Genomic DNA, 17,388 nt, shown 5'->3' with positions numbered 1-17,388 from the left:
CCTTCTGGATCAAGTCAGAAAATGCACGTCAGTGCTGAGCCCAGGAACTGCTCAGTAACTGCTTGCTATGTATTTCTATTGAACCTCTTTGAGCCTCAGCTTCCTCATCTATAAAATGGGGATAAGAAGCAGATGCACCCTCCAAATGCATCTGTGAAGCTCAAATAGGGTAAAAGAAGGGGGCGTAACCTGTGAACTTTAAAGTGCTTGCTAAACAATAATAGTACCATCATCCATTTGCAACAGAATTGGCAGTTTCCCATAAAGAGTCGAGAGTAACTGGAAGGTTCTGAGGGGTTTGGGGTTTGTGTTTTCAAACCAGCTCAACATGCTTCAGGTTGAGCAATGTTTGGTAGTGAAGCACAGGGAAAGAATCGTGGGTCTGGAGAAGGCTGATGACAAGTTTACCAGGCTTACCAGGTGCTGAGCTCTGCCAGGCAGCCAAGCAGGAACTTTCTCCAGTGAGAAGAAAAAGCCAGGCCTGAACTTGGCCAAAGAGCGAGAAGACATGGGGGTTTCTAGAGAGGCTCCCAACTCTTTGCCAGCAAGCCCATGAACGCAGGCCCTACCTAAACATCCCTGAACCTGTCAGGGGGGGAGGAGGCCGAGCAGCTCCAGCTCCATTGGGTTACAACAGAAATGGAACGTCAGTAGCTTCTGAGCAAACGTGGCAGAGAAACTGCCTAATGTAAACACTGAGTCATTTAGCTCAGAGCAACCCCTAGGGAAAGGAGAGCGAAGCCGGAAAGAAAGAGAGCTCAGAGAGGTCTGCCGGAAGACGTTCTGATTGATCACCCTGGCTTATTCTATAGAAGGGCTTTTAGAGAAATCACTGGGGAACTCATTTTGAGTAACAGCCCAGGGCTTCTAAACATTAGTGTCTGGGGAGTCCCTTAAAATTGAATGCCCAGTTAGATGTCTATGCACATTTTAATGGGGGAGAAGAAGCCTTTGCTTTAATCAGATTTTCAAACAATTAAGAGCTGCTGGTGTAAATATGTAAATAGAAAGCTGAATTTCTCTAAGAAAAGGTATCTTTCTATTATCAAATTCTGGTTCACTCTGGGAACTCTGGGCGTCATCACCTGGGAACTGGTGAGAAATGCAAATTATCTTCTCCCACCTCCCAGACCTACAGAATCAGACACTCTGGGGATGGGGCCCAGCCATCTGCTGTTAACAAGCCCTCCAGGTGACTCAGCTGCGTGGCTTGAGCACCATCTAGTGGTCACCCAGGTGCACCTCAGGCAGAGGGTTTGGGACCTGCGCCAGCATCAGCACCAGCACCAGCACACCTCAGGCCTCCCGGCAGGAAGATCCCGCTGGGATCCGGGAGAGAAGCAACCTGTCTCCACCAAAACCTGTCAAACCTCCATTCTTTATGCCCCGCTCCCCACTGACATTTGGACCGACTCCCTCTGCAGTCCGGTTCAATGAGCAAAGATGGGGTGAGCGAACAGGCTCATGACGCACCACCGCCTCATCGCTGTGCAAAGGTAGAAGAGCTCCCCGGGGGGTGGCTGGCTGTGGAAAGTCACAGCGCCGCTCAGCAGTGCCGAGAAATGGGAATAAACCTTTCACTGCTTTAAACCCAGGTCTTTTTCAGAACACAGAATAGAATTATGCTGATTTTCCTTTTACACGTTAGTGTCACATAGATATTAAACTGTGTGGGTAAGTATGTTTCCACAAAAATCTATCCATTTTACAAATATGTAAGCAGAAAACAGATGAGTAAGAACTTTGGGCCACTCCTGACTCCCTGAGCAGGCTTCACTCACCTGCGGCACCTGCCCACGGCTCCCCCAAGGAGACACCTTCAGGCGTGTAACAAGGCCATGGACCACACAGGGAAATGCACACCCAGTTTCAAGGCTCCTCCCTCCCCTGGCACCCTGGAAACTGGGGTTCTCAGGTGCCCACCGTCCCTCCTGAGGCCACCCATCTGTACCTGAAGGTCCTGCGGATGGCTGGTGACCGGGAACGGCAGGATGAGGAGCCAGAGCTGGAGCGGCTGCGGGAACAGAGTTGCCAACTGGCCTTGCTTGGGGGGCTCTGGTAGGGGCAGTGGTCAGAGCGAGGGGGGCTGACCCCCGAGTCCTCGTCATTGTCCTCCTCCTCCTCCTCCAGGAGGAAGCTGCTCTCGCCACTGCTGCTGCTGCTGTCCTCAAAAACAGTGTCATACTCAGGGCTCTTGCAGGAGGCCAGGTCTTCGTCTTCCAGGGCAGTCTCCAGGAGCCCAAAGTGCTTCGTGAGGCTGGCGCGAATCTCGTGGTCTCTCAGCAGCAGACTGTCCTTGGGGGGTGCACCTGCATCACAGCTTCTGTGTTCCTCCTTGCCAGAGGGCTGCGCCTCAGCCTGCGGGGCACCTTGCTGGGGCCAGTCCTCAAGGTGGACCCCAGATGGCTCCCAGGACCTCAGCACCTTCCTCTGCAGGGCACCCTCCGGCTTGAGCACCTGGCAATAGTCATGGTCTCCAAAGGAACAGGAGAAGGGGCGCTTCTGGCCAGCCTGGGAGGCGGGCTGGGCTGTGGCATGCCGCAGGTGAGACAGGAGCTCACTCCGCTCCGGGTGCTTCTTTGGCAGCTTGTGGGCCGCCCCTGTGGCAGCCCTGAGCTGGAGGCCCTCCAGGGTGGGGAGGCTGGGAGCTATGTCTTTGCCTGGGCTGTGCTTGATGTCCGGCTTGAAGGGGTCCTCCTCTGTGGGTTTGTACGGAGGCGTGGTGGGTGGGGTGAGTCCTACCCGTGCAAGAGAAGAAACATGAGCTGGAGACTGATCACTTCTCTAAGAGACACCTAGTTTGGGATGGCAAAATGTGACTCCACTCCCAAAACCCAGCAGGCATCGCTAATGGATTACTGCACTGCTGGCTGAGCCTGGACGTGGCCTGGAACTCCTCAGAGTCCACCATCCATTTTTTGGAGCTGACATGTGATGAAATCCATTCGCCTTCCCTTCTGTAGCCTGGCAATGGCAGCCGAAGCCTCCGGGTCACCCAGAATAACTCTTCCTGCTCCACAGTCATTCAACAAGACCTCCTAACTCTTCCTCCCAACTGCCCGCAACCCGGAGGTGACCACCAGGCGTCCTTAGTGCTCCTGCATCTGACCTTGGCCTCCATTCTACCCCATGCACAAGAGGGAACTTGGTAAAATACCACAGATCAATTCCTCTCTGGGGCTGCCGAAGTCTGCAGGATCAAGACCAAACCCCTCAGCCTTGTATTCCTTGCAGTCTTTTGTGGCTGCTCTTTCCTGACCCCATGTCCTGCCATGTCACTACACCAGGTGACCAGTCTCCTCAGGTGCATCTGTACTTTTCACTCTGTGCTTTACTTGCGCTGATTCCGCTGCCAGGGATAACCCTTCTTTGTCTCTGCAACTACTACTCATCTTGCAAGCCCAGCTCAAATGCCCCCTGCACTGGGTGCCCTGCAGATCTGCCCAGGCTCCCCTCTTAACCTCCCCCCCACCTCTGCGCTCCCAGAGCTCTTATGCATACTTTGGAACTAGTGAGAACAAAACAGTCCTCATTACGGTGTGATTGTCTCCCACATAAGACTATGACTCCTTCAGGGGAAGACATGCGTGGCTCTGTCTTTTCTGACCCTGACATCAGCTCACAGGCCAGCTGGCAGATGAATGGCTGAGCAGGCTGGTGACTCTCCTCCTGATAACACCCTCATTGTACATCTCAAGACCCAGCACAGCCAGTGCCACAGTGACAGGGAGAGCTCAACGGGGCACCCCTCCCTGCTTGAGGGGTTGCTCAGTGTAGGGGACTCGTTGCTGGGCATTGTGCCAGCTCCCCCAGTGGCAACCCACAGCGGAGCCCCCGGCTCACCTGCCGTGCCACAGAGTTCCACCGTCAAGGTCTGCTCAAAGCTCTTCTTGCCAAAGGGAGGGTCACTGGTGGGGGCGGGGAACACAGAAAGGAAAGAGGCCAGTCAGCAGCAGCCCCCTGCCCCCCCCCCCCAAGCATTCCAGGAGGGCACAGGGACACCACAAAAGACACTGGTTCTGCTGCCCATGGAAGTAAGGCTGAGGAGAATTTTCTGGGGACTCCCCTCCCATCCTGGCTTTTAGAGGAATTCAAAGCGCAAAAGAGATCTACTAGAGAGTGGAGAGAGGACAAGGATCCTCAGCCTCCTTATTTTACAGATTGAGAACCTGAGGCCCAGAGAGGGAGAAAGACTTGCCCAAAGCCACACAGCATCTCCAGCTTTTCCCCATTCAGAAAAGAGCTACCTCCCTGGTCCTGGAGAGCACAGCTTACAAAATGGCAGAGGCCTTTATTCCCCATCCTTCCCTGGGCCTGCAGAGACCAGCTTCTAATAACAAACTCCATTCTAAGGAAGCCCAGCTCCTGAGGGCCCCCACTGGGCAATGAGGGCATGGAGTGGGAACAGGGCCAGGCTCAGGGCTGGTGAACCACCCAACCCCCTGACCCCCCCAAACAGGACAAAGTCTCATGGAGTAATAAAACAATAATTTCCAAAATCTACCTTTGTGACAAGGTCAGCATGAGGCACCTGGGAGAGTCTGAAAAGACAAAAAAGAAAAATATTAAGATTCCTCAACACGGCACCATCAGCAAATGTCTCCCTCAGGAGGAGACCCAAACTCCCACGGGTACCAAGCAAAGCTCCCTTCAGGCATGTGACCCAAAGCCTCTGCCATTTTTAAGGAAGGGCAGGAACAACCCAGAGCCACCTCCATTCCCAGGATCTTAGCAACATTAACAGCTGGCAGATCTAGCTGAAGGGATCACTAGGTATCTCTGTGCCTCCATTTCTGTCTGAGAATGGAGATTATAACAGAACCTGCACACAGGCTTGCTGTGAGGAGTCAACGGGGACACTGTGTTAGACCGTGCCTGGCACAGTAAGTACACAACAGATCATTGTGATTATTACCACTCCTATTGTTACCATTTAAAATTCACCTTCATTGTGGAGCCGAATTTATAGACACACCTTCTGTCGCATCATGACCCACGGAGTCTTCTTTAGAGCACTTATCACAATATGTAATCATCTTCCATTTTTGCTTATTTTTTGGTCGCCTGTTACCCCCACTGAAACACAAGCCTCATCGAGGCAGGCATCCCACTTCTTGCTCATGAAGTGGCGCCTGGCCCACGCATGATGTATGGGTAATTCCTGCAGATCTGCCCAGCTAGACCATTGTACAGAAAGGAAAGTTGAGATCCAGAGAGAAGGAACTTGCCCAATGCAGGGCTCCTGGCTCCCAGCACAGGGGGTGCACCCCATCCCACCCCTGCCCTCTCCTGCAGACAGAAGCCGACTACCTCTGGAAGGGAGCCGTGGGCAGCTGGGGTCCTCATCTGTGTCCCCACACCCACTCTCACAGGGGCTCTCCAGAGCTGGGATCTGGGGTCCCCGGAGTTGCTGCTGGTCTCGGCCACTGTCCTCGTTGGTGGGGCTGCCCAGCTCCCCCTCTGTGTCAGAGGCCTCGGGTGCCGGGCACAGTGAGGGCGAAGGTCCTTGGGGCTCCGGGGGCTCCAAGGGGCCCAGCGCCTCGTCAGTGAATGTCAGCCAGGGGCCCAGCTCAGGGTTCAGTCTCCGGGAGCGCCGCACGGGGCACACCGAGCTCTCCAGCTTCCGCCCCAGCTTGGTCCACGGCAAGCCTCGGCCTGGCCTTCTCCAGCCCCACTCCTCCTCTTCCTCCTCCTCTTCTTCCTCCTCCTCTTCCTCCTCTTCCTCCTCCTGCTGGACACGGCCTTTCACTTCCAGCCTCAGCGGGCGCAGGCTGGGGCTGGGCCCGGCGCCCCGGGGTGAAGCCGCGACCCTCACCTCCTCCACAGGGCGCGGGCGGCCGGGGGACACCTGGCCTTCTCGGGGCCTGTGCTGGGGCCTGAGCGAGGCATAGACGGGCGTGGCCAGGCGGTAGGGTTTGCTGACATCACAGGGGACATCTTGAGCCAGGAGTTCCCTCAGGATGGAAAACTCAGCCCAGGCGGCTTTGGAAGGATGCTGGGGCCGGGCCCAGGGTCTGACCTGCTTGGAGGGGTTGCTGCAGGGCTGAGGGGCGGGCTCCAGGGCCTGTGGGGGCAGCTTCCTCTGGGGGAGGCAGTAGGTGTGCATGTAACGAATAAGCTGCACCACTGCCTGCATGTCCTCAGGGGAGACCTGGGTGCCAGGGCCTGCCCTGCCTGGCACCTGGGAGTCCCAGGGAGAGGCTGGAGCTGGCTGGGGGCTCGGGCAGTCCTTCCCAGGCTCCTCATCCTCTTTGGCAGGGAGCCGGGGACTCAGGGGGGCTGGTGGCTGCAGGCCCCGATCAGGGGAGTGGGCTTTAGCCTGGAGACAGGATGGCACCGAGGTGAGGTGCTTATGCAGTTCTGTGCAGCTCCGGCTCTGAGACTGCGTCGTGGGGCCCTTCTTCTCTTGGGTGCTGTCCATCTAGAAAGGAAAAAAGACCAGAGTGAGGAGGGAGGCCCACACTGCTCCTCCCTCTGCCTCGCCCCTGTAGCCACGGGCGGGGCTCAGCAAAGATCCTCAAAACTTGTGAGGTTTCATCCATTTTATCCCCAGCTTCCAGCACAGAGTCTTGGCACCTGGCTGCGCTCAGGTGATGAGGAACGAAAGAATGACCAGCCCCCTAGCATGGGTCTCGCCCCTTCCAGAGTCACAGCAGAGCCCTGCTCTGAGCATCCTGCAGCCCTGTGTACAGCCTTCAGTACGAGTGCCAGGAAGTACATTAGCGGTTGCCTGGGGCAGGCGTGGGAGCAGGGATTAACTATAAATGGGGGCACTGGGGATCTTCCTGGGTTGGTAGAGATGCTCTAAAACTGGATTGTGGTCGTGGCTGCATGACTCTGTAAATTTACTAAAAATCACTGAATTGTACTAAAATGGGTGCCTTTTATATTTAAGTAGCACCTCTATAAAGCTGTTAAAAAAAAAAAAGCAAAATTCAATAGCTTCACAGTACCCATCTGATAAAGGGAAGGCCCCTTGGCCAGGCATTTGGGAACCTCTGCAATGTGGCCCGAGGACAGCTCTCACCAGCCTTACCTGTCCCCACTTGTCAATAGAGGCTTTCTTCCAGGGCACCTGTCTCTTTGCTGGGGCCAGAATGGCTGTCAGGTGTGTCTCACATCCCTGGGGCACTTTCTAGCTCCCCAGAGGGCAAAAAGCTGGCTCACCAAGGAGCTTAGCTGCTGTCCCCTCAACAGAACAGAACACGAGGGGTAGACATTTGATTTGGGAGATCAGCCAGGGAGGGGGCACAGGGACAGGTTCCTACACAGAGCCACTGTCTGAGAGAGAGGCCATCCGACACTGCTGTGAGGGTGTGGGACTGCAGGCCAGTCCCTGCAGGAATGTTGCAGGACAAGAGGGGAAGGGCCGTGTGCAGGCTCTGAGGAACAGGAACACTGGGAAATTGCCCCTGAAACCTCTCCTTGGAAGTCTCGGAAGACGGAGCCGAAGGGGAAAAAAGGGCTGGCTTCACTCCTACGTGCTCCCAGTAGAGTTGTCCACTCTCCAGTGGCTTCCCTGAAAGAAATCCCAGCTCCTTACTGTGGTCTCTACAACCATGAGATCTTCTGTGTCGGACTGTCACCCCATAGAAAAAAACCCCTGAGGACAGGCCATATCTTCCCTGTCCCTGCTCTAGCCCAGTGTTTGACACAGTGCCTGGAAGGTGGATGTGTGTGAGAATGTCTGGGGTTCTTTCTAGAACCCCAACCTAGCCTGGGTCTCAAGAAGCACCCAGCACACCAGCTATAAGGATGGTATGAGGAGGAGGAGGGAAGCTGGAAGCTGATTGAACTTGAAACCCCTAACAAGAGCTGAAAGCTGCACCCCCCGAAGCCACCTGGGGCCAGGTGGGTTTTCAGGCATGCATAGAAATACCTTGACACAAGGCCGCTGACTTTTCGACCTGAGGCCTGCCCGGCGCCAGGTGGTCCCTTCCTTCTGAGTGTCGGAGCTTGACGCTGGGTAGGATGTGGCAAGCAGGAGCTTCTGCAGCTGCGGGAGAAGCAGAGAGGAGAGGAGCTAGGGCTGACCACAGCCATGGAGAAGGGAAGAGGCCCGAGCCCCAGCTGGCCCCTCGGGACTGACCACACCCTGACCCAGGTCATCACAGGACCATGGAAAGAGCATGTGATGGGCATTTAATGACCCAAAATACGTTTCCAATAGTATATTCTAATCCCGAACAGATCTTGGGTAATGCCTGCCCATCCTGTTATAATGTCCAGGGTGGGGCAAAAACAGGTTTCCAGTTGTTTGTATGAAAAATAATACAATTATTAATAAATAATAACACAAGAATAAACTCTGTGTTGTGCATACTCACAACTAGAAACCTGCTTTTGCCCCACCCTAGACATTATATTTTAACAGAATGGGCAGGCATTACTCAAGGCTGTTTGGGTTTCTCAAAGTCACAGATATTCTTCTTAGGCAATTAATTTTGAAAAGGAGTAACATTTTACTGGGATGCTTATGTGTATTTGGGGCTGTTAGACAATTGGCTCTCCGTACTTAATACTATGTACATAGCACCTCCGGCCACCCAGCTGCTTCTACACAAGTGAAAGAACGAGACACTTCAGCTTGTCTGGGATTTCTAATTTTTCTAAAATGACTGCTGAGACCTTACACTTCCGCACCCAGAGGGCAGATGCACAACGTATCCCAGCCAAGAAAGCAGGCAGCTAGGTGCAAACGGAGTCCTATCGGGGATCCTATCACAGCCAAGGTTGAGAGCAAGTGAGGAAGTATGACAGGTTTTTGCTAAAGTACCAAGTGATCTTGGGGGGGTCATGCCCCCCAGGACATCCCAGCAAGAAGTGCCAAAGGCCCAGGAAACACAGAAAAGACCCTAGGAGTTGGAGGATCCCCACCTAGACCCCAAACCAACACACACACACACATCTGTGATTCTCTGACATGGACAGGAAAAGTTCTGCAGACTGGAGGGAAGGGACCTGGTTCTGGCCCAGCTCAGACCCAACTCATCATGAGAGCCTCCCTGGGCAAGTCCTTTCCCTCTCTGGGACTTGGTGTCTCCAATGGTATAACAGGGGCAGATAGATTAAATGACTATATCTGAAGCTTTTTTTTGACTCAGGAGTTCCTCTAAGAATACGCTAGAAGCTGCTGACCTCAGAAAAACGCACAGGAATGTAGAGGTCCATCGGTCCTTATCAGTCCAATGATGGACTCTCTGGGATCCATGACACCAGGTTAAGAACTGAGCATGTGGGTGCCATATAAGGGCCTTTCTAGAACTCTGAGTATATTGAGAGTCTAGAGGGTGAATCTGTTTCCTGTGTGCCTAGCACAGTGCCTGAAACAGAGGTGCTCAAAAACATGAAATGAAGGTAATCTAAGGCACAGAAGGGAACAACCTGTGGCCAGCAGGGGTCGCTCTCTATCTCCCAGAGGTTTGGTCCCTCTCCAGAGGCCCATACAGAAATGGCACTGAGAATAATTCTTGTTACTACTATTAATGGTTGTATATTACAACTATTACTTAGAGAGCATTTATTGAGCAACTACTATGTGCCAGGCACTGTTCTGAGTACTTTACATGTATTACCTACTGTATTCCTCCTAGCAGCCCAATTTGAGATAGACACTGTTTTTGACCCCACCTTATAGACCAGGGAGCTGAGTCAGAGAGGTTAGGGACACACAAGCATTCATTGGTGGGGCGGGGATTCAAATCCAGGAGGTTTGATTCCAGTCTGAAAGGAAGCATGACCCCTATCAGCAGGAGCCACAATGTGGGACTGCACATACAAGGTGCTTACCAAATGGTTCATACTCCTTTGGAGAACTTAAAGGAAGCAGGAAAGAAGAAAAGGCATCCTGGGCTAGGAGGCAGAATACCTGGGTTCCAGTGTTCACTGGCACACCGACTTGCTGTGTGACCACAGAAGAGGCCCTCCCCACTCTGGGTCTCCATTTCCCCATGGTCTTGATGGTTACCAAGGGCCTTTCCAGCTCAAAATTCTCCATGACCCCAGGCCCCTCCCCAGATCCAACAGGCTCTGATTTTCTGAGTCTCACCAGCCCCCAGGAGCCATAGCACCAACGTGAGGATCCCAACACAGGCGAGTGTAGCTGGACTTTATCTCGGCTTTTGTACCCTCAGCCTGAATCAAGGGCAACTGCTATGAACAACTCTTGAGGTCTAGACACAATTGAGAATCTGATAAAAGCTGAGGTCTTCTCCCCAGAAAGCTGTGATTCATGTGCACATTCCCACATTCCACATATACTCACACAGATAGCATTTAACCTTGGCTGATGGAAGTATAAACCAGTCTAACCTGTTTGGAGGGCAATCTGGAAGTACGTGTCTAAACTAAAAAAAAAAAACCAAAGAAGCCCATATATCTGTAGAACTAAGAATTCCATTTCTAGGAAATTTATCCACTTACATGTAGTAAGGGTCACAGCATTGTAGCAATAAAGGAGTTGGGACAACATATATATCCATCAACAAGGGGACTGGTTAAATAAGCTATGGTACGTCCTTACAAAGGAACACTATGCAGCCAATAAAAAGGATGGAACAGAGCTACCTGTTTTCATCTGAAAGCGTAGCCATGACACACAGTTCACTGAGAAAAGCAAGGTGCAGAGCAGAGTATAATGTAGGCTCCCTTTTTGGATTTTTTTTTTTTTTTAAAAAGATGGAAGAGGAAAGTTATATAACAGATCAGTAACCATGGTAACAGATGGCGAAGGAAAAAGCGATGATGAGATGAGTAAGGAAGTTTTGCTTCTAACTATTCACATTTGCTGCCTGAGTTTTTACTGTGTGTGTGTGTATAATCTTAAGGAAAATGCTTGCATGTAATTTCAAGGTTTTGCAACACAATTAAGGTCAATCCATGAAATCCCCAAGGGCCTACAGAATGCACATGAAGACTCTGTGACGAGTCCAGCTGTACAGGTGGTAAAGGTGAGGCCCAGGGAGGCCTCCCATGCCCCACCCAGGCTGTCTGCTGTGAACCCTGTTGCCACTGATGCACAGAGACCTCTGCAGGGTCTGGAGCTGGTTTCTCTATACCCGCTAGCCCTACAAACAGGCACCATATCCCAGGCCACCACCATCTTGTCAACTGGAAACAGGTTCTCACCAGTGAGAGCTCGTCCACCTCAGGGGCTGGGACTGGGGAGCTCTCCAGGGAGGGACTGGAGGGCGCAGATGAGGGGGCAGGCGACACTGAAGCACAGGATGGTGCGTCTCCATAGTCCAGGGCCGGGAAGGCAGCCAGACCCACGTCATCTTCGGGGATGTCATCCAGGGTCTTGGTGAGCGCTGCCAGGAGGGCCTCATTCTCACTGTCGATGATCTGGAACGCAGGGGGAGCAGAGAGGGAACACGATTAGTCAGTACCTTGGGCTCAGCCGTCTCCACGGCAGAAGCCTGCTGTGCACCCGCAGCGGCACCATCGTCGCCCTCCTGCCAAACCCTCGGATGCTTCCCTATCAGGTTCTCTCAGTGCTGTGGTAGAAGATGCCCGGGAAACGTGTTATCGACTTTAAAAATCTCAGAAGTTTAGTTGCAGGCAGCAGGTGATAGTGAAGATGGCCTTGCCCTGGGAGTCCCGGGAGTATCGGGAGTGTGGGGGACACCCGTCCCCTCCAACAAGGAAAGTGGCTCTGCACCACAGCCTCCTGCATCCAACCCGGGGGACACGGCCCTGAGGCTGGTTTATGCCCCTGGTAGCAGCATCCCACTGCAGGTCCCAGCCCCTCTGACCCTTGGGCCCAGGCAGGCAGTGGAAAGGCTAGAAGCTTCAGGGTTCAGCCACGACGATGACAACCACAGCTACCACTTCCCTGTGGCTTCTCTCTCATTCACTCAGAGAGAGGGACTTAGTGTTATGGGCAGGAGTTTAGGTTCTGGAGCTGGGGTTGAATCCCAGAATCCATACTTTTCAACTATGTGTCCTTAGGCAAGTTACTTAGTTTTTTTCATCTGTCAGATGGGATAACAGCAGTACCTACTGCATAAGGTTATTGTTGAAGACTAAACAAGTTAACATAAAAGAGTGCCTGGCACACAGTAGGCACTCACTGCTCTCACTGCTACTATGAGAATTCCTGCGGTAACGGTGGTGGTGGTGGTGGTGGTGACGACAGTGATGGTGGTGATGACGACGGAGACGGTGATGATTGTGGCAGTGGTGGTAGCGACCATTCCTCCCCCATCTCCTGCCTCCCTGCCTTCCCCTAACACACGTACTGAATGGCTACTCCGTGCGTGGCGTCGTCTGGCGCGGAGTAGCCATTCTCACTGGTGATACAACGTGCCAACGCTGGTACAGCCCCTGCCCTCGGGGAGCTTACACTCCAGTGGGGAAGAGTCGAACAGGGAAACAAACAAGATCATTTTGGAGACTGAGAAAGGCTGGGAGGAAAATAGAAGGAAGCCGTGAGGAAAAGAACATGGCGAAGATTTACAAGCTATTTTGAGGGTCAAAGAAGGCTGCTCTGAGCAGCTGAAACTGAAACTAGTATAGGCTGAAAGCTGAGATGGCACCGGCCAGGCAAAGGGTGCAGGAAAGGAGATTCGGGGCAGAGGGAAAAGCGAGTAACAAAGGCCTGGGACAAAGGATTTGGCTGACAAGAGGACCAGAAAGGCTCTGGAAATAGTGCCTCACGGCAACCTCTAAGAGCAGGGCACTGCTCTAATCTCCATCTTACAGGTGAGGAAACTGAGGCTTGTAGAGACTGAGTGAGGTGTCCAGGGTCACACAGCAAATCCAGGACAGAGGCAGGGCTTACACTGAGCACACCACGCACAGATGAACCAAGACCCTTCCTTCTCTGATGTCTAAGATCTATAACAACGAGGGTCATCAAGCACACCTCTAGCCCACCCAGACACTAGCTCCCCACCCCCTACCCCCCACGCCCAGAGGGCCTGGAGCATGGTGATCACACTGCCTCTAGGTGAGGCAGCGAGGACCTCATTTAGTAATCCCTGGCTGCCGGGCCTGTTCTGGCAGGAAGCACATTCTGTCACATGATGCCTCCCCCAGCACTCTTTCCCATCCCAGGTCAGGCTGTTTATCCTTTCTTCAGGAAGTTCATCTGAAATACCCATCTCGTGACGGCCTTTTGGCCCCACTAAATCTGTTCCAGGCCTTGCAGCCGGAGCAGCAGCTGAGTAACTCAAGGGGAACATGGGGAGAAGAGAACAAACGGATTTGTAATTTTTGGAACACAGCTAAGAATAAAAGAAAGGTCAAAAGGTTTTGGTTGGGCCCGACCCAGGCCCTGGGGGTGGGGGAGCCCAAGGGTAGATTTGGACCCAAGGACTATGGCTCAAGGATGCAAGGAGCTCACTTGACTTCTCCCACTCCTGCCCAAAGACCAGAGTCCCCCCGTGTTCCCAGAGTGATCTGTCTAGCCTGATGGGGAGTTAATGTCTTGGAACCTGGGGCTCAATGAACACTCTTGGGGCTGACCACGTGGGGCTCTGCCACAACAGGCTGATCTTGGACAAGTCGTTTCCCTCTTCTGAGCCTCGCTGCTTTGTCTGTAAAATGGGAAGCCATGATCCCAGGCCAGCCTCCCTCCCAGGTCTACTAGGAAGGCAAGTCTGGAAGTAATGATGAAAGTGCTTCCATGCCTAGTGCAGTGCCTGATGCACAGGAAGCACCCAGGCAGATTTTTTGAATGAAAGAAGAAATGAACCAAACAATGAATTCCGGCCACGAGGAGAGACTGTGATCAGGGTTTCAAAGAATAGATTCTAGAGGGACGTTACTCAGAAATGATGTCATCGAGCACTGGACGGAATGAGAATTCCCTTTCACAGAGGTAGCCGATGGCCCAGAGATATTATGAATTATCAAACATCAGCTGATTCCTCAGGGATCACACAGTGACCAGGGATGTTAAACCATGACCCAAGTGCTCGCATTCCCCTTACTGCTAACCAGATGGGGCTGTTCCTTCCTCACCAGCATCTTTCTTAACACAGCCCTCCAGGCAATAACTGCCCATGGCACTCATGAGGAAACTTATTTGCCATTCTTTTTAGGGTAGGGATATGAAGGTCCAGGAAAGAGACTTGTCAAGGTCACACAAGACAGCTAGTCAGACGGGGGTCAAGGACTTACTGTGTGCCAGGCACTGTGCTAAAATGAATACAAAATGGCAGAGACCTCAAGAAGCCCCTAACAGGTTGGTATAAACAAAATAACTAACAAAAGGCGTCCACGATCTCCCCAGCCCTCCCTGAGCTGCTCCAACTGGGGTTGGAGGCCCTGACCTGGCCTGGGAAGAAAGGCCACTCCTGCCCACAGAGTTGGCCCCACAGAATAATACAACAGGGAGAGCTGGGCCAGCCCTCTCCTCTTCCTGGGCCCATTAGCTCGACTCTCCCAGCTCTGCTTGGAAACCGAGTGTAAATTAATGGAGAGTTATTCAGCTGAGGAAGGGATATTAATAGCCTCAGCCCCACCCCCAACCTTCCTAAGCTGATGTCAAGAAGGAGGAAAAGGAGTCTTTACGAAATCTGAGGGAAAACGCTTCATTTTGGGCGGAGAGTGCTGGAAGAAATGTCACAGAACAGAATTTATGCTATTGGGGCTGGGAGGATGCTCAGAAATCCTCTGCTGTCCAGGGGGCTTAACTGGGGTTCCAGAAACCCAGGAAATCCATTCCCCCTCCCCACCCTTTGTACCAGGAATTGGTCCATAGATTTCATCAGAGTCTAAAGGACCCTGTGACTCTCCCCCAACAGGTTAAGAACCACTGATTGAATCCATGTTCCTTCCTCATTCCTCACATGGGGAAACTGAGTCCCAACCAAAAGAAACTACTTGCCCAGGGCCATGCAGCACATCATGACAGACAACCAAATGCCTGCTTTCTCTAAAAATACTTACGAAGTGCGTGTTGTGGCCCTGACCCTGGGACCCTGGGACCCTGGGACCCTGGGCACAGAGAGAAATGGAAGGTACCGTTCCTGCCCCGAGGGGTTGTCAGACCTGTCACAGCAGCGTGTTCTCCACTCTCCCACTCTGTTTCCATAGCAATGGTGTCATTTGACTGTCAGAACATGGCTCTGACAAGGCAGTGCGGCTCTATGAGTCCCACTGGTCAAATGAAGAAACTGCCCCAGCTAGTGGCAGAAGGACAGAACCTATGGCGCGTGAGTCCCAGCACAGGGTTGTGGAAATGGGTCATGTCTGGTCCTTGGCAGGAAAGAAAATATTACAATTGGTGCCTTCATTCAACACATATGATTGAGTCTTGACAATGTGTGAGGGCTCATCGGCCAATAAAATGCTGCTTGTTCTAAAAGGAGCTCAAAGTCTAAAGGACACACATGTAGACACACACATACACATACACATACACATACACATACACATACACATACACATACACATACATATACACATACACACACACAAGATGGGAGCCCAGGAGAGGAAGTAACTGACCAACTGCCTTAGAAGGAGCCAACCTGATGGCTGGAAATTGAAGGACGTAGTCATTTGATAAATACGTATGAAGCCCTGAGAAAGTGCCGGGCATCGTGCAGAGCCCTGGGACTATAACAGCGCACAATGCCTCATAGCCCCCACGCTCGTAGGGTTGACAACAGGGACAGGGGAGGAATCAGACACCAATCGCATGCATCACAGACGTGCATCGATGCATAATGGGAAGGGCTGGCCTGGTCTTGAGAGAGCAGGTGGGGAGCACAGGCCAGGAAGGGGCGAGGAGCTGGGTGGGTGGAATTCTGCACAGTCCTAACCGACTGTGAGGATTCTGCCTTCCTTGCTGGGCCGGGAACCTCGGGGGGGGGCCTGCACCAGGCTGACTTGTGTCTGAGACCATGTCATGTACATGGTAGGACCTTGGCAGGACCTTGCTAGTGAGACTGGCCAGTCTCTGAGTAGGCAGGGGCCTGTACAGTTTAGGTGGGATGGTCTCCACACAGCATTTAAACCCCTCTCACATAAGCATTTTCTGGAAGTTGGCACCCTCTAAGGGAGGGAACAGCATAGCGTAGGTCTCATTCCTTTTGTTCATGTAAAGAGTGAAGGTCACCAAATGGAAACAGCCCTGGAGCCCAGCCCTGCTGATCCTCATGGGGTTGGCAGAGAGGTTGTATAGTAGTGGGGGGCATGGGTTTCTGGGTTAGAGTCTTCACCTTGACCCTTCCTAGCTGTGGGATCTTGGGCTAACAAGTTAGTTAACCTCTCTGAGCTTCACTGTCCTCACCTGTAAAATGGGTTATTAATAGTCCTTTACTTATAGATTAGAATAGCTCTAGGGGGAAAAATCAAACTCCTTACCATGTCCCACAAGACCCTGCACAATATGGCCCCTGCCTACCTCTCTGACTTTACCTCCGGGCACTTTCCCCTTAGCTTCTACCCTCCAGCCCTTCCATTCCCCAACAGGGCAAGCTTCCCTGCTTCCCAACTCTTTACTTACTGCTTCCTCTGTCCCTGCTCTTTGGTCTTCATGAGGCTCCTTCCTCTCACCCTTCAGCTGAAGCATCTCCTCCCCAAAGAGGCGTTTCTCGACCACCCAATCTTTAGACCCCTTCTCGCCCCAGGTTTATTTCCTTTTGTGCCCCCATCACAATGACCACTGTTTGTTTATGTGTCAGCTGATCTAGGGTCACGCTCCCCTCTAGACTGTCCAGTCCACTGGTGAACACAGTGCTTTAAGCACAGAGCGAGCTCCATAAACATTTCTAGAAGCAACGATATAATCTTCAGGACTATCTGAAATGATGCTATGGCGCACCTGCATGTCAACTGGCACATAGTATTTGTTATTATTATCACTAGATTGCCAGCCAGGCGCAGGGGGATAGGTCTCTCCCCAGTCTTCATGGGGGAGCATATTTCACCCGTCACCCAGCTTCAACAACACTGCCAACCTTCTTTCATCTGTTACCCCCCGAGCCACCAATACACCCGCACACGCAAATTAATGTGGAATGTATTTTATTTATCTTTTTTTATAAGTTCATTTGAGCCAAACTGATGACATGTGCTGGGAAGCAAGATCCCAAATGCTCCTGGGCTTGCTTTATTCTGGAGCAAACCTCAGACATATCATTCCTCGTTAGAGGGCTTCTCAAAGGAAATGCCACCCATTACCTGCCCCTAGGCTGGGCGTGGGAGCACATGGGTTGAGAGGCATATGGATACATAGCAGTTCTCAGCACTGAGTATTTTAAAGACCCTCTAGGCCCCAACTGAAAAATAGAGATAACTGTACTTAAGTCTGAGAGTTGTTAAGAGAATTAAGTGAAGTAATTACACAAACAGGGACAGTCCTGCCACAGAGCAGCTGCTCAGTAAACGAGAGGCACTCCCATTATGGCATCATTGTGGCTATAAAGCCCTGGC

At 52.4% G+C, this 17,388-nt stretch overlaps 1 protein-coding gene across 3 annotated transcripts in view; it reads right to left on the bottom strand.

Moving 5' to 3' along the window:
* The window catches only part of PPARGC1B (PPARG coactivator 1 beta), a 97,417-nt gene that overhangs the window by 7,701 nt on the left and 72,328 nt on the right, over positions 1-17,388 (bottom strand). For 2 of the 3 annotated variants that reach the window (XM_087816913.1, XM_016210605.2), the window contains 6 exons: positions 11,128-11,343; positions 7,880-7,996; positions 5,311-6,421; positions 4,505-4,541; positions 3,844-3,908; positions 1,952-2,738 (listed from right to left, as the gene is read on the bottom strand). In XM_087816913.1, coding sequence (XP_087673039.1) covers positions 1,952-2,738; positions 3,844-3,908; positions 4,505-4,541; positions 5,311-6,421; positions 7,880-7,996; positions 11,128-11,343 — 2,333 coding nt within the window. The remainder of the gene's footprint in view (positions 1-1,951; positions 2,739-3,843; positions 3,909-4,504; positions 4,542-5,310; positions 6,422-7,879; positions 7,997-11,127; positions 11,344-17,388) is intronic. The other variant, XM_087816914.1, reaches the window with a different exon arrangement.

This window comes from Miniopterus natalensis, chromosome 4 (assembly GCF_054644295.1).
Source record: "Miniopterus natalensis isolate mMinNat1 chromosome 4, mMinNat1.hap1, whole genome shotgun sequence".
NCBI lineage: Eukaryota > Metazoa > Chordata > Mammalia > Chiroptera > Miniopteridae > Miniopterus > Miniopterus natalensis.
Note: the sequence above shows the minus strand (reverse complement) of the source record. Positions and strands in the feature narration are given on the sequence as shown.